Genomic DNA, 15,919 nt, shown 5'->3' on the forward strand with positions numbered 1-15,919 from the left:
ACTATGCGAGAATTGCTCCCACAAAAGACATTTGATTTACTGTGTTGATACATACACAATGATAGATGGAATGAAATTCTAACTCCTGACAGTTCCTTTCTTGTGACGTTCTGATCTGCCAAAGATGGGTGGGCTTCCTCATTCCCCATCAAGCCCCCACCTGGATGGAAGCAGGAAAACAGAAGAACTGCTGCTCACCTTCTCCTACTTTGATTATAAGGAAAGGGTCCCCTTTTCCTGTATCCTTGGTCCCAGTTCCAGGGCCAATTCCAGGAATTAAACCAGCCCAGCCCATGGCAATCGCAAGGAAATGCCCACACTGATTTCCAATTGCATCAGCTGGGTGAACAGGTCCTCCTTGGCTGACACTAGATGGATGGTCGTAAGACACACACAGGCTGGGATTTCCAAATAAAATAAGAATTTCATCTCAATCCCACCCACCCCAAGCCTCTCAAATCTAACAAGATGCACAAATCAGGATCCAACTGTTGCAGTGCCACTGTGTCCTACTGAAATGCCAAATGATGTTCACGAACAGCGATCTCCGTGCACAAGCCTCAAGAGAAATCATTAAATCTAGCTGTTAAAAACTATTTATAGAATAAATTAAAAAGAAAACAAAGGCAAGAGGGGGAGGGGGTTCGGGAATGGGGAAGTGCAATGGATGAAGTCATGTTGTAAGGCAAAAGGAAATAAACCCCTTTATAAAATGGACAAAATGTCAGGTGAAACTTTTGTTTCCCAAAGAAAAATATACTGCATTTTAGTTTAGTTTTTTAAAAAACCCACAGCATCTATAACACCGAACTGTTTGCAGAGACTAACATAAAGCAACACACCGCTCTTTATTCGACATGTATATTTTATGCCCATGTTTATTCCCTTATTTTCCAATTATGATGTATTTCTACTGAAATTATGTTTTGGTATTTGTTCAAGATCCTGTTACAACTGACTTGAATGGAAGGCAGTTCAGGATCAGATGCTTGGAAAAGGAAGATCTAGGGGGAATCAGAGCTGAATCACACACTCAGCAAACTGTGATCACGCTGCAGGTGGATCACTAAATGTTTTGACTATCACCTCCCACACACACACTAAAAGAAACACACCTCCATGCACATACAGAACTCATATAGAAGGTTCAAGGCAGCTCCTCCTGCTGACATGTATATTTTATCTGTGCAGGGATTTCTCTCTCTCTCAATGTTGCGAAATGTTGAAGCATAATATCTCCACCTGCAGATGCATAATGCAGCTACAAATACATCACTTGAGTCTGTTATTTACATAAGCTCAGTTTTTATAAGTGCAGTCCTGGGGTGGATATCAGTCAAATGAGCAACACCTCTTAGTATATCCAATCAAAAACATTAATTTGTGTACACAGCTCCAAGTCAGACACTTCCAAAACCTAGCAAATCTTGGGTAGGATCCCATGCTGCTCATCCACTAACAGAATGGATTTCCTCTGCTTCAGAGGGTTGGGGGATCCTTGGGAGCAGATTTGGGGTGCATGCAGGGGAGAGGACAAGGAAGTCCCGTTGTGCCAGAATAAGTCCAATCATGCAACGTTGGATCCAACCCTATGTATCCAATTGTGTAATGCTATTAAAAAGCACACAGACTTTTTCAGACTATGGGAACGTACCTATACCCAAAAGCTGTAACCAGAAAAACGGCCCTTAAAATACTCTATAAAATGCTCAATGCGTCCAAGACGTTGCAGAACATTTGTATGTAGCGTGTATAGTCCAGACTTAAAACCCTGTGGGCATGTACAAGAAGTCCATTCTGCTCCGATTTCTATTGAAGAGCACAGTATAAGCAAAGCCACTGACACAATCTGCTATGAATTATTCTACGCAAACCGTGGTGAAATCAGCCGCATTTGGACGCAACGATAAGCCATGATTCCAGAGAATCCTGGCTAATCAGTTACAAGCAGTGTGCTGTTGGGTCCTTCTGTAAGAGGGGCCATCCCGTACTGGGGATTCTGGCTTATGACAGCACACCATGGCTTATGAATCTGGCTTCTTTGGAGAGACAAGCCAGAATCCCCAGTAGAGACATCATGGTAAACAAACCATGTATGGAGGGTTCCCGGTGAATTGCTCCTTTGATGCACACTTCCTTGTAAAGTACAACAATCTATCCCTTTCCTGTAATTGTACAACCATCATGGATATGTAAATTAATGCAAATCCAGGCTGGGCATAGAGACAAAAAAAATAGCACAATCCCAATCTAAAGTTGAATACTAGATGGTTTCCCCCAGCAGCTTTCCAGAAGTTTAGAGTCTTCTGAGAAATCGAAATTACATCTGTTCAAAAATGTGTCCTTGCATGTTCCAACAGCTTAATTTCTTACATCACAAATACAACACAGTTCACACTATTGCCACAGCCCACCATGGCTTATTTAAACTATGGTGAGTTGTGGCACGTGCTGGTGGACATTTTGAATATTTAAGCAACAGCGGGCAGGTTTATCGTGATGTCCGAACCCGACGAGGGTGAGTTGTTGGCATGTCTCCTTTTAGGGCTGTTTTAGGGTTGTGGGTGGTTTGTTAACCACACTAACAACCTACCCTTGCTGGATTTGTACGTCACGATAAGCCACAGTGGTCACCAGCTACAGCTTGAATATTCAAAATGTCAGCTGGCCTGGATCAAAACCCACTGTGGTTTAAATAAGCCATGGTGGGCTGTGGCAATTGTGCAAACCCGGTCACCCCTTCCCTTTTGGCAGGCAGAACAGCAATAAGTGCAGTGAGTCTGAAGTGCTAAATATAAACCCCGTTATCTCGTGCCACTTCTACACAGTAGGGGAAGGGGGAAGCTAAGGAAAACCTCTTGCAGGGCAGTTTCCCAAGTCTGTTTGGAGCACAAGTTGCTGTTACCCAATTATTATCGGGAAAAACTTCCTCTGTAGTAAACAGGGAATGAACCCCTCCCCCATTTCCAAAAATCATCTCAATTTTAGGCTGTTACACATAACTTTTTTTTGTGGGGGGGAAGGGGGGAATGGGTTCTGACTAAGCCTCTATACAAAATGCTGCTGTGTAGCAATGCACAGATTGGGGCATATTGGCACAGATGAAAAAAATGTATTTCAAAACAGCTATACACATAACAGATCTATGCAATGTGTACTTTGTGGCAGCTTATTTGTAAGGGAGCTGTGCCCCCCACCCACTACCCACCAACCTGTTCCATCCAGAGTATGATCCCTGCACCATCATCTGCATGGCCTCAAGATGCCCTTGCCCCATATTTTAAGAGGCACAACGTACCCAATGATTTTTTTACTATGATGGTGGAATGGCAGCAGCGACAGGTATGTAAATAGCTGCAGCTTTCTGCTCAAACAGGCATATCTTAGAGGTAGTAGACAGATTTACTTACCTTATAATGGGCTGTCACACTTCGAATACCTAATTTTATATCACTTTAACGGATTTTTGTGATGATGTTCTTATATATGGTATTTGATAAAATTTTCGTTACACCGTTTGGTGGTTTTTATGCTTCCCTCGACAGAAAAAGAGGCTGAGATACAAATTTTGTTATAAATGAAACAGAAGTTAAGCTTCACAGTAGCTCCATATACAAACTTCTGAATGTACAGAACTTCTTCCAGACAATATTACAAACAGAATTTAATCAGGGAACCAATTGTTGTTTTTTCTTTTTCTTTTGGTTTGCGCACATTTAAGATTTACTTCTCCAAAAGGTCAAGAGGTCAACTTACATGTGCTTACAGATTCCCAGAAATATCTGTGTTTTCTAAAAGACCTGGTAGGTAAGTGTTTTAAAATAAATAACTGTAAAATTAAGATCTCAGAACTAATTCACAACAGCATGCCCTGAATCGAAATCTGGGAGGGGAAAAGCATGTTTTCCAGTCAAAATTCTGTATGAACAGGGATTGCCTGATCCACATCACAGTATTTGGGACACTGAAATGGAGGTTGAGAAGACATTTCCCAGTGCTGAATGAATCAGCAGCCCTGGATTTGAGGTCAAAGTCTACAACAATCGTGCAAGGGCAAAAATTACTTGAAAAGGCAAACCATGTAAAGATCATTACCCCACAGATATATTGGTTGTTGGGAGGAGGAGAAATTCTAGGCCCGTTTGCACACAATAGTGGCAAATACACCCACAAATTGCCGTGACATGTGGCAGCTCTAGTTTGGATATGCAACCCTCCAATCGTAGTTCGTTCCCAGTGACATGCGAATCTAGACATTGTGGATGAATCATGGGTTAAACAACCCAAAGTTAACCTAACAACCCATTGTTAATTGACCTGCAATTTCCCACCGTGACATGCAAAGTGTGTCAAGAAGTTGGAGGGCTGCAAAATAAAGTTGCATCAGACACTGTAGAATTCAGAGCCAATGTCATAGATTCTGGAGGTTTAAACCATGCTTGGCGGCAACATGAGCTTTTTCCTAACGAAAAGCACACTTTGTCGGGTTAACAAGCCTGGATTTGCTTAGCTGAAGCTCACAACAGGCAACTAAGCATTTTTCCCCCTGCAGAAGAAACAGGAAGCCTGTGAGTAAATCTGGCATCGCCCAATCCAAAACACAAAACTCAGTACATCACACAGTATATCGCAAAGCCACAGAAAGACAACCGAAGTATTAAAAGGGTCGGAGCGGCGCACTGAGCAAAATCCAGGGGTAAAATCTTTTCTGGATTGGTCCGCTTCAGGCTGTAGGTGGAGGACTGCAAGTCTGAATGTGTCCCTCATTGAAAACAAATCCTCCATAACTAGAAAATAAATAAAGGCATGCCAGAAGATTAGGCCAAACCCTTCCCCCCCTGACTTGCTAATTTTTTTTTTGTTCTCAATGAATTTGTCATAGAAGAAGCATTCGAATATTCAACTCATTCACCCCCACCTGCAGCCTGAAGTGAGACAGTCCAGGAAAAGCTGTAACACTCTCTTCTGCTGGATATATAAACTCGCTCTGTAATAAGGGGAACGGCAAGGAAGAATTAAGGATTTTCCTGAACGTGGCTGTTATCTTTGTAAATGAACTTAATCTATCAAAAAAACATTTTTGTATTGTTGCCAGACAATCACTTAATTCAGGGGAGCGTGGGTCATTAGAGGGAAAATCCACACCGTGAACAATCAATCCAAGCTATGGTTATGGAGCCGGATTGAAAACCTTTTTTTTCCTTCTTTTTTTGGCATAACAAAAAGTGATGTCATCAGTATCAAAACATCCTTATTTGAAAAGTGTTCTGGAAAGGGGTTCCCTGCAGAATTTCAGATGCCACCTGAGGAGTGGGGCCTTTGGGGGCGCGTCAGCGTGTTTCCGGCACGTGTGGCGTAGATGCTGGCCAGTCGTACATATCTGGTAGAAAGGATTCATACTCGTAGCTCCACATCCTTGATCTTATGTACTGGGTCTTGTCCATAGGCTCGGGGTAATGGAATGCCATGTGGTTGGCATACAGAAATTCCATAACCTGGAGAGAGAAAAGAAAAGATATTATTGCTCTACATCAGTCTTCCCCAACTTGGCACCCTCTAGATGGGTTGGGCTTCAACTCCCATCATCTCCAGCCAGCCTGACAATGGGAGTTGCAGCCTGGGAGAAGCTGCTCTACAGGATCCCATGGTCTACCTATTCCCATATTGGGGTTTCAACCATGGCCAGGCAAATGCCTCTGGAAAACTCACAAACAGGGACTGAAAATGATGCTTGCCCCCCTGGCATTTGGTACCAGAAGGTTTACTGCCTTTATAAATGGAAATGTCCATTTAATGTCCAGGTCCGGGCCCAATTCAAAGTGCTGGTATTAACATTTAAAGCCCTAAACGGCTTGTGGCCAGGCTATCTGAAGGAACACCTCCTCCCGTATGTACCTGCCCGGACCCTAAAGTCATCCTCAGGGGTCCTTCTCTGCGAGCCCTTGCCAAAGGAAGTGAGGCAGGTGGCGACTAGGAGGAGGGCCTTCTCTACTGTGGCACCCCGGCTGTGGAATGAGCTCCCTAAGGAGGTTCGCTTGGCACCTACATTATATGCCTTTAGACGCCAGGTGAAGACCTTTTTATTCTCCCAGCATTTTAACAGTCTATAAATAAATTTTAACTTGGTGTTTTAAATTTGTAATTTTGCATTGCTGCTGTTTTTATCTGGTTGAGCTTTTATATTGTATTTTATATTATGGTTTCATACTGTTGTTTTATACTTTGAATGTTTTTAATTTTTGTGAACCGTCCAGAGAGCTCCGGCTATTGGGCGGTATAGAAATGCAATAAATAAATAAATAATAAAAATAATGCTCATCGCTATGTTCTAGCCCTTGTTCAAACAACCGGAGAGCACTGTTTCTGCGCACCCTGTGTGAGCACTTCACATTACTGGAATATCAGGGCAGCACAGGGTACTCCTCCGAAGAATTAGGATGGGCTCTATGGTCTTTCAGAACACATTCTTCCTCCTCTTCCTCCTCCTCCGGTCATCTCCCGACGCGTACACTTACTTTAACAGCGATGTTCACAGAAACCTCCCTGATGTTGGAGAGTGCAGGATAAAGTCTTCCCTCGGCAAGTTCTTCCTCGCTCAGCTGCTCCGTCAAAGTCTTTTAATGCAAAGGGAGGAGGAGAGGGAGCTTTACACAGGAGTAAACCCTGGCCCCAAATTGTTGGCACTCTAGGCAGAGAGTTCGGGCAGAAAGCATTACAGAACCAAAGGCCACCAGGCAGCTGGTTGTGACATTAGCTTCATCCACCCTGAAGTGTCCTTGAGAGAGATCAATCTGCACTGGAGAAGCAGCAGGAAGAGGAGATGTCTACCCCCTTGTCCATCTCACCACTTCCCCTCTGAAACTCTCCCTGCTTTTAGGCCTGGGTGACCTTGCAAAGGCAGGTTTAGAGTTTGGGAATCTGCCTGGGGGTGGGGTGGAGGGTGCAAGGAGCAGCTGGAGGAGAGTTTCAGAGGAAATACAACAGGAGGGAGGGTGAAGCATCCCCTCTCATTGTCTGTTTCTCTCCTGCAAATCATCCTTTGTAAGAACATACTAAGGGTGATTTGCAGGAGTGCTGGACTATATCATAGAATAGTAGAGTTGGAAGAGGCCTCTAAGGCCATCGAGTCTAACCCCCTGCTCAATGCAGGAATCCACCTCAAAGCATCCCTGAGAGATGGCTGTCCAGCTGCCTCTTGAAGGCCTCTAGTGTGGGAGAGCCCACAACCTCCCTAGGTAACTGGTTCCATTGTCGTACTGCTCTAACAATCAGGAAGTTTTTCCTGATGTCCAGCCGGAATCTAGCTTCCTGTAACTTGAGCCCGTTATTCCGTGTCCTGCACTCTGGAATGATCAAGAAGAGATCCTGGCCCTCTTCTGTGTGACTACTTTTCAAGTATTTGAAGAGTGCTATCATGTCTCCCCTCAGTCTTCTCTTCTCAAGGCTAAACATGCCCAGTTGTTTCAGTCTCTCCAAAGGTCCATCTAGTCCAGCACTCTGTTCACACAGCAGCCAACCAGCTGTCAACCAGGGAACTACAAGAACAACACGAGTGCAAGAGCACCCTCCCCCTGCCCCATGTTCCCCAGCAACTAGCATATATAGGCTTACGGCTACAGAGTAGTTTGGCCCTACTCAACCACAAAGCTAAAAGAAAATCCCTAATATATACCATACAATTTCCACTAAATATGGTCACATTTTTAAATTTTATTCTTGTCTACGGCTACCACTAGATCGCATTTAGATTTAAAAGTCTGCTTATTTGCAATCAGCTCATCGCAAGCAAACTTTCTGCTCGCAAAGGCCAAGCTGCAGGTGGCCTTTAGGTGTTTTGGACGGAAACTCCCATCAATTCCTGCCAGCAAGATGCTGGATCCCGAATTGCAATGAAAGTTCTCCCCTACGGAGGGCACTGCAGCACTACGACCAACTCTGTGTTTGCGCATCATACGGATGTATGAGAAATTAAGTTTCCGTTCGGTTTGCATCAGGATCAAACGAAGACTTGGATGCCATTGCAATGTTATTTGCAGACACACTCACCCAAAATGCATTTGACCGCGTGCATACATTTGAAAAATGCGCCTGAAAAAATGCATATGAAAAATTCACAGAAATACACTTTAATCAATGGAGAAGAATGCATATATTTCAAAGGTGCGCACAATTGATGCATACATTTGGAAACATCCTCAAGAAAATATGCACGGATTTTCAGGTGAAAAGAAAAAAAAAGAGAGCAAAGCTCGCAATCTGATATGGCCTTGAGATGGAAACAAGCTTCAAGATGAAGTTTGGAAAACCCCAGAGAGCTCAAGTTTGGGTGATTTGCACATGCTTTGCGCATCATGTTCAGATCCTCAACCACACAGCAGAGGGAGCATGGAAAGCTAGCCTTAGCTGCCATGTGGTTTGACTAACAACTCTTGAAACAGCCAGTTCTGTCTGTTTATTATAAATAGATAATTCTAATTAAAAACCAAAGCTCTTGTCTAGCCTCTTCAGCAAACAAAAAAAAACTACACATCAGTTTGGAACTTGCATTCATACTTTTTCCAATCTGAAACCCCTCCAGAAAGTGTACTATTTCACCCACTAGACACTCCATCCAACCCACTTATGGCCACTTACCTTCGCAGCCTCCAAGAAGACTTTATCGTTAATGTGTCGAACACCGCTGAGAATAACAGCAAGAGCAACACCTAAAATACAAAAGTTTATCAATCATTTTGCAAAATCATTTTGATTTGAAGGATTTTTATTTAAAAGTTCATTTAAAAGTTCACAGGGTTGTATGCGACTTTAAAAAAACAACACTCACCACAATAGCCGGCAATGAAAGAAATAATGAGAAAATAGTAGCAATCACTGATTGGGGATAAGAATGGTTCCCCCCCGCCCTTAGTGCTAGAGAAAGGCAGACTTTGGCTGAGTTCAGACAACACATTTCTCTATGTTGTGGGAAAACTCCACTCAATGGTTGAGTTTGTAGGGGTTACTCACCACACAACATGCCCTAACTCTACTGTTGTGTGACTGTGGGCTGCCGTGGAGTTGAGTAAAAGGCAACGCGATGTTTGATTGACAGTTCCTCTGCCCTCTCTCCTCCCCCAGTCCTCCCAACGGTATCCCATCATCCATCGCTGCAGAAAAAACAATCCCCCAACTCTCCTAGAGTGGCACTCGCTCCTTTTGCCGCTCTTGCCAGAGGGAACTCTGTAGCCAGTGGGAAAAGTCAACTCAACGGAATGGGAAACTCCACGGAGCCCTCCACACAACACACAACACAATGGTTGTGCAGGAACTCTCCACTGCACAGCGTGGATATTCAGCGTGGAGTGAATTCCAAAAAAACTCCAACGTGGAGTGGAGTTTTCCTACCAGACAATACATTTCTCAACTTGGTGGAAAAACTCCACCGTAGAGTTCTAAAACCACCATTGAGAAATGTGTTGTCTGAACTGAGTCCTTCTCTAGCACTGACCTCTGAGGAGAGAAGCAGGTGGGCCAGATGAGGAATCTCCGTGGGCCACATCTGGCCCATGGGCTGGAGGTTCTCCATCCCTGTGTTAAAATAAGGTAGCAGCAAACATGGCAACCGTCAGTCAAAAAGAACAGAAGAGCAGCCCTGTTGAATCAGGCATGTGATCCATTGAGACCAGCATCCTCTTTCTCACACTGCCCAACCAGAGCTGTCATAGAATCGTAAAGTTGGAAGGGACCTATAAGGCCATCAAGTCCAACCCCCTGCTCATTGCAGGAATCCACCTCAATGCATCCCTGACAGATGGTTGTCCAGCTGCCTCTTGAAGGCCTCTAGTGTGGGAGAGCCCACAACCTCCCTAGGTAACTGTGATTCCATTGTCGTACTGCTCTAACAGTCAGGAGGTTTTTCCTAATGTCCAGCTGGAATCTGGCTTCCTGTAACTTGAGCCCGTTATTCCGTGTCCTGCACTCTGGGAGGATCGAGAAGAGATCCTGGCCCTCCTCTGTGTGACAACCTTTTAAGTATTTGAAGAGTGCTATCATGTCTCCCCTCAATCGTCTCTTCTCCAGGCCAAACATGCCCAGTTCTTTCAGTCTCTCTTCATAGGGCTTTGTTTCCAGACCGGCGCTGATCATCCTCGTTGCCCTCCTCTGAACCCCCCTCCAGCTTGTCTGCATCCTTCTTGAAGTGTGGTGCCCAGAACTGGATGCAATACTCAAGATGAGGCCTAGCCAGGTCCGAATAGAGGGGAACCAGTACCTCACGTGAGGTTTATAAGCAGCGCATGTTGAGAGTTGTAGTCCAAGGCACCAGAGATTGGGAAGACTGCCTTGTACTATATAGGATGCTATACTCATTCCCTTGAGCTATATAGGATGCCATATATAAATCATTACTTATAATGATTTATATATAGTACCGAAGCTATATATAAATCATTATAAGTAATAAAAGCCAGGACAGTGTAGAAATGCAAATTCCCCAGTGCTGCTACAAGCCAAGGGTCCCCCCCATGTATCCTTGCCAGCATAAAAGCAGCTCTGACGAAAGAGCTCTCTAGATCCACACACAGCACCGTGGTTTTCAACCTCCTCATCTTAACGCAGTGGTGGGGACCACATGGCCCACCTGCAGTTGGGACTGCAATTCCCATCAGCATAGCTAGGAGTAGCGGTTCAACAACGTCTGAAGGGCTACACCTCCCAGACCGCTGTGTTAATAGGGGAAAACAGGAGGATGCCCAGGCTTTACCTGGGAATATGTAAGCATTGTTTCCCTGGCCTGGTTTGAAGGACCGGCCATCGCTCAGCTTCACTGGCTCAAATGGACTTCCGCTCGCAAAGAGACAACGCCCCTGCCAAACAGAGAAGAAAGAAAGAGGAAACGATACTTCTGCAAGCCAGTTCTGCAAATGTTCACATCGCTCGTGGTACTGCAAACGTGAGAGAAACACGGACCAAAACTCTGTTGCAAGCCTTTAAAAATCTGACTATCTGTACACTGGGGAGTCGGTGCACTTTTTCCTACAGCCTGACGGTTTGAACAAGTCTGCAAAGGACAGCACAGTAAAGCGCACGAGCGCAGGATCTGCCCGCCAGGCACACCTACCGGACAGGCATGTTTTTGTAGGGCCTACCCATGAGGAGTCCAACGTGCATCGTAAACTGTTGCACTTCTACGTGAAGTGAACTATTGCAAAATGTCACTGGGGAACTGCCCTGTTTGGCTTTATGTAGACACTCTGTGTATCAAATGAGCATTTGCCTGGTACTCCTAGGGAAAACAAGATATTCCTGGTGGGCAGGTGAGATCCTGCTCCATCGTGCATTGTCTGTAGCGGAACCACCCCAGATGTTGTCTCTGTCTAGGATGACACATTAACAGGCGCTGGGGGAGCATTAAGAAATGCAACCCCCTGACCTGCAGGGTGATTAGGCACAACGATTTTGCTGAACACAAAGCTCAGTTCTAAGTAGATAGAGAGTAAAAAAAAAAACTGTGAACTGCCCAGGGAGCTTCGGCTATTGGGCGGTATAAAAATGCAATCAATCAAGCAATCAATAAATGACATGCTAGTGAATTTAAAGCAAACAAACAAAAACAGGTCAGTAGGGGGCAGTAAGAGCGTGTTAAGTAGGGCTGTACTCCGCTCTGCTTCGTATAGCAAATCTGGAGCGGACCGATCCGATCCACCTCCGCCAAAGGTGGATCCGGATCGGGTCGTGGCAGCTGCAGATCGAGGCGAAGTGGTTCGCTTCCATCCGGAGCTCCGAACACAGGTAAGGGGGGGAGGGGGCTCACCTGGCGCTGCCAGGTAAGGGGGCAAGGGGGCCTGCTTCCGCTTTGAGGCCTGGCCCTCAGTTGAAGCCTGCGCCGGACCGCAACGGAGGCAGGTAAGTGGGGAGGGAGGGGGACTGACCTGGTGCTGCCGCAGTCCATGCAGCAACGGCGGCGGAGCCAGGTAAGGGAGCAGGGGGGCTTATTCAGCCCCCATTTTGCCCCCCGTCCGCCATGGAGGCAAGTAAGTAGGGAAGAGGGGAGCAAAATGTCAATCCGCCCCTCCTGCTTCTGCTTTGAGGCCTGGGCCTCAGGTGAAGCCTGCGCCAGACCGCAACGGAGGCAAGTAAGTGGTGGGACGACCTGAATCTCGCTCTGCGGAGCGGAGCAGGGGAGGGTCGGGTCGGCCCAAAGCAAATCGGCCCGATCCGAAAATTGCAGATCAGGCCACAAAGCGGTTTGGGGGGTCCATGCACAGCCCTAGTGTTAAGAGGAAAGAAATAAGTTATTTATCACCTGACCTTAGAGATGTTAAAGGTGTTTTTTTTTGGGGGGGGGGAGCTGAAAGGAATTGGCAGGGGAGCAGGGGGAGGGGGCTTTATCCAAATTTCCAAAACATCCCTGGTTCTTTTCTTACCCTGAGGCCTTTACATTTCTACTTGCCCTTGTCTGAATGCCCCAGGCTGGTAACCATAGTTTCCTTCTCTTCTTCTTATAAGAACCTGGCAGTGGGCATCAGTACTATTCCAATGTGATCCCACACTGGCTGATGCATCATCTCATATGATCAACTAAGTCACACTGATGGGGTTCCATGATACATGTAGCCTTATAGATCAAAGTGCACCATGTTCAGGTATCCCAGATGTCAGGGCTTCTGGCGGCTCAGGCAAGCAAGCCAAGCTGCCCAGCCGAGGAGAGAAAGAACATTATGACCACTGACATTCCGAAGTCTCTACTCACCTCTGTTAACGTGTAGGCGTCCTCAGCGGTGCATTCTGCTTTCACGGTCGGGTTACTGAGTGCAAATATTATTGGCCTCTGATTGATGGAGCCCATCGCTTTGATCACGTCGTGAGAAAAGAGCCGGCCAGCGCCTGCGACACCTGGAATTGGAAGGGGCAAACCAATGGATTCGAAAAAGAAGCAAGCATGTTTTCTGGGAGGGAAAAGTACTAGCATTTTGGTATGGAACGAATATCTTTGCGCCTGCAATGCCGGCCAGCCCAGACACACAGGGTGGCCACTGCGGAAACATGCAAGGATGAACCAGAACATGTCCTTGTTATAAACTATCTGCCAAGTTCCTATTTGTCTTGGCGGTAGCAGAATGAGAAAGTGCCAAATGCATCACACAAATACACACAAAACACATCTGTATTCAACAAGCATCTGTCTCATGGCAAGTTCACATACGCACCCAGTGATAGCAAATACCTCCAGGCTCTGTCCAGCCATATATTGCTGCTCACTGTTAGAACCAACACAGCCAATGGATGAGTGGTGGTGGGGCGAGGCCCAGCTCAGCGTGACAAGAGCACCTGCTTTGCATGGGGACGGTCCCAGGTTCAATCCCCGACTTCTACAGGTAGGGCAAGGAAAGAATCCTGCTTGAAACCTTGGGGAGCTGCTGCCAGTCTGTGTCAGCAATACTGAACTAGATGGACCAAGGGACTGAGCTCAGTACGAAGCGGTTCCTATGTAACAGAGCTCTTTTCATGACTGCAACAATCAAGCGATGGTTTGCACAGGCCAAGCCATCATCCCTGATCAAAGCATCGGAAGCACACCTGGCGGATCACCTCAAACGCAATGCAGGTAGCTCAAGCATTCAGTAACAACTGATTCCATTGTCGTACTGCTCTAACAGTCAGGAAGTTTTTCCTGATGTCCAGCTGGAATCTGGCTTCCTTTAACTTGAGCCCGTTATTCCATGTCCTACATTCTCGATCCTCCCAGAGTGCAGGACACGGAATAACGGGCTCAAGTTACAGGAAGCCAGATTCCAGCTGGACATCAGGAAAAACTTCCTGACTGTTAGAGCAGTGCGACAATGGAATCAGTTGCCTGGTGAGGTTGTGGCCTCTCCCACACTAGAGGCCTTCAAGAGGCAGCTGGACAACCCTCTGTCAGGGATGCTTTAGGGTGGATTCCTGCATTGAGCAGGGGGTTGGACTCGATGGCCTTGTAGGCCCCTACCAACTCTGCTATTCTATGATTCTAAGTCATCAAGGCCTGGTTCCCGCCATCTCCATGGGTGAACCATCTCCCCTGGGAAGTACTAACACATACGGTGGCAACACAAATGGGTCCGCCTGCAGTTTTATATTTGTGCGATCTCCCGAGGAGCCGTGCGAGTGTGGAACAGCCTCAAGCAGCGCCACACCGAGCGCTGTACATGCATGTGTAAATCTGCCCTTCAGTTAGAACATAAGAAGAGCCCTGATGCTGGATCAGACCAAGGGTCCATTTAGCACAGCACTCTGTTCACACAGTGGCCAACCAGCCATCAGCCAGGGATGAACAAGCAGGACATGGTGCAACAGCACCCTCCCGCCTATGTTCCCCAGCAGCTGGTGCACACAAACTTACTGCCTCAAACACTGGAGATAGCACACAACCATCAGGGCTAGTAGCCATTGATAGCCCTTGCCTTCGGGAATTTATCCAACCCGCTTTTAAAGCCATCCACATTGGTGGCCATCACTACATCTTGTTACAGTTACAGCGGGAAGAACATGTCTGCTTAACAGGAATGGCCCTGTGACAATACACCCAACTTCTAAGCATCGTCACAATGTCCGCATTGCACCAAGTCTTGTTGGCAAGGTAGGGGGACATGGGCCAGCAAAGCGGAAGATGTAACTCTTGCAAGTCTGACGTTGAATAAGCGCATGAGCTGCTCTGGGAATCCACCACATGCATTTTGAAATTAAAACCACTATTTGTTCCTGTACCGGAACTATCAGGTTACTAACCCAGTCTGTAAACAGCCTGAAACACTCACCAATGATGGCAGAAGGTTGAAGCACATTCACTGCATCTAAGAAGGACTTTGGCATCTGCTCTGGGGCTGGATGAGTGAAGGGCTCTTGGTTGACATCCACCGTTTGTTCCCGACCCTAAATATTTTGAAATGACAAATCCTTGATGGTCAAAAAACAAAAAGCAGAGAGGTCTAGGTCGTGGCCCTTCCAAAACTCAGCAGAGCCTCACCTGGACCAATAACCCAAACTTGTCGAACATCCAGATTTTCTTATAAGCTTCTTCTGTAGAAAGCCCGCTTTCCGCCATAGCCATGACAATGAGGTTCGCAATTCCAAGGGCAGCCTGATGGATAAGAGAAAAACGGGGAAAAGGTGTCATTTTGCAGAGCTGTCAGCCCACTGCCTTTTAATCGATTAGTCCATTGCTTTTCGAACTGAGCTCTGGAGAACACTTAGGGTTCCTTTAATGAGAAGGTATATAAGGGCGGGTAAATTTCCTGTACGGATGCTAGCATCCCCTGCCAAGTTAAGCCAGGGAGGATTTCTGGGTTATGTTCTATAGCCCACTGTCTGTTCATGGGAGGACTCGAGGATGATAACAGAGAAAGAGACGCGATCAGCATCCCTGCTGAACCAAGCATGCATCCTGGCAAATTTCCCAAAATGCACAGAATGTCGCCATGAAGAGAAGGATCTTGGAATTGTTGTAGATCACAAGCTGAATATGAGCCAACAGGGCGATATGGCTGCAAGAAAGGCAAATGCTATTTTGGGCTGCATTAATAGAAGTATAGCTTCCAAATCACGTGAGGGACTGGTTCCTCTCTATACGTCCCTGGTTAGGCCTCAGAGTAATGCGTCCAGTTCTGGGCTCCACAATTCAAGAAGGACGCAGACAAGCTGGAGCGTGTTCAGAGGAGGGCAACCAGGATGATCAGGGGTCTGGAAACAAAGCCCTATGAAGAGAGACTGAAAGAACTGGGCATGTTTAGCCTGGAGAAGAGAAGATGGAGGGGAGACATGATAGCACTCTTCAAATACTTGAAAGGTTGTCACACAGAAGAGGGCTAGGATCTCTTCTCGATCCTCCCAGAGTGCAGAACATGGAATAATGGGCTAAAGTTAAAGGAAGCCAGATTCCAGCTGGACACCAAGAAAAACGTCC

General features: G+C 46.3%; 1 protein-coding gene across 1 annotated transcript in view; it reads right to left on the reverse strand.

Moving 5' to 3' along the window:
* Positions 1–5,088: 5,088 nt before the first annotated feature.
* Positions 5,089–15,919, reverse strand: part of ME2 (malic enzyme 2) — a 46,256-nt gene continuing 35,425 nt past the window's right edge. Inside the window, exons 10-16 of the mRNA XM_063128702.1 lie at positions 14,984–15,097; positions 14,775–14,889; positions 12,731–12,873; positions 10,742–10,844; positions 8,635–8,705; positions 6,516–6,614; positions 5,089–5,495 (exon numbers count right to left, since the gene is read on the reverse strand). Coding sequence (XP_062984772.1) covers positions 5,331–5,495; positions 6,516–6,614; positions 8,635–8,705; positions 10,742–10,844; positions 12,731–12,873; positions 14,775–14,889; positions 14,984–15,097 — 810 coding nt within the window. The 3' untranslated portion in view covers positions 5,089–5,330. The remainder of the gene's footprint in view (positions 5,496–6,515; positions 6,615–8,634; positions 8,706–10,741; positions 10,845–12,730; positions 12,874–14,774; positions 14,890–14,983; positions 15,098–15,919) is intronic.

Source organism: Elgaria multicarinata, chromosome 6, assembly GCF_023053635.1.
Source record: "Elgaria multicarinata webbii isolate HBS135686 ecotype San Diego chromosome 6, rElgMul1.1.pri, whole genome shotgun sequence".
NCBI lineage: Eukaryota > Metazoa > Chordata > Lepidosauria > Squamata > Anguidae > Elgaria > Elgaria multicarinata.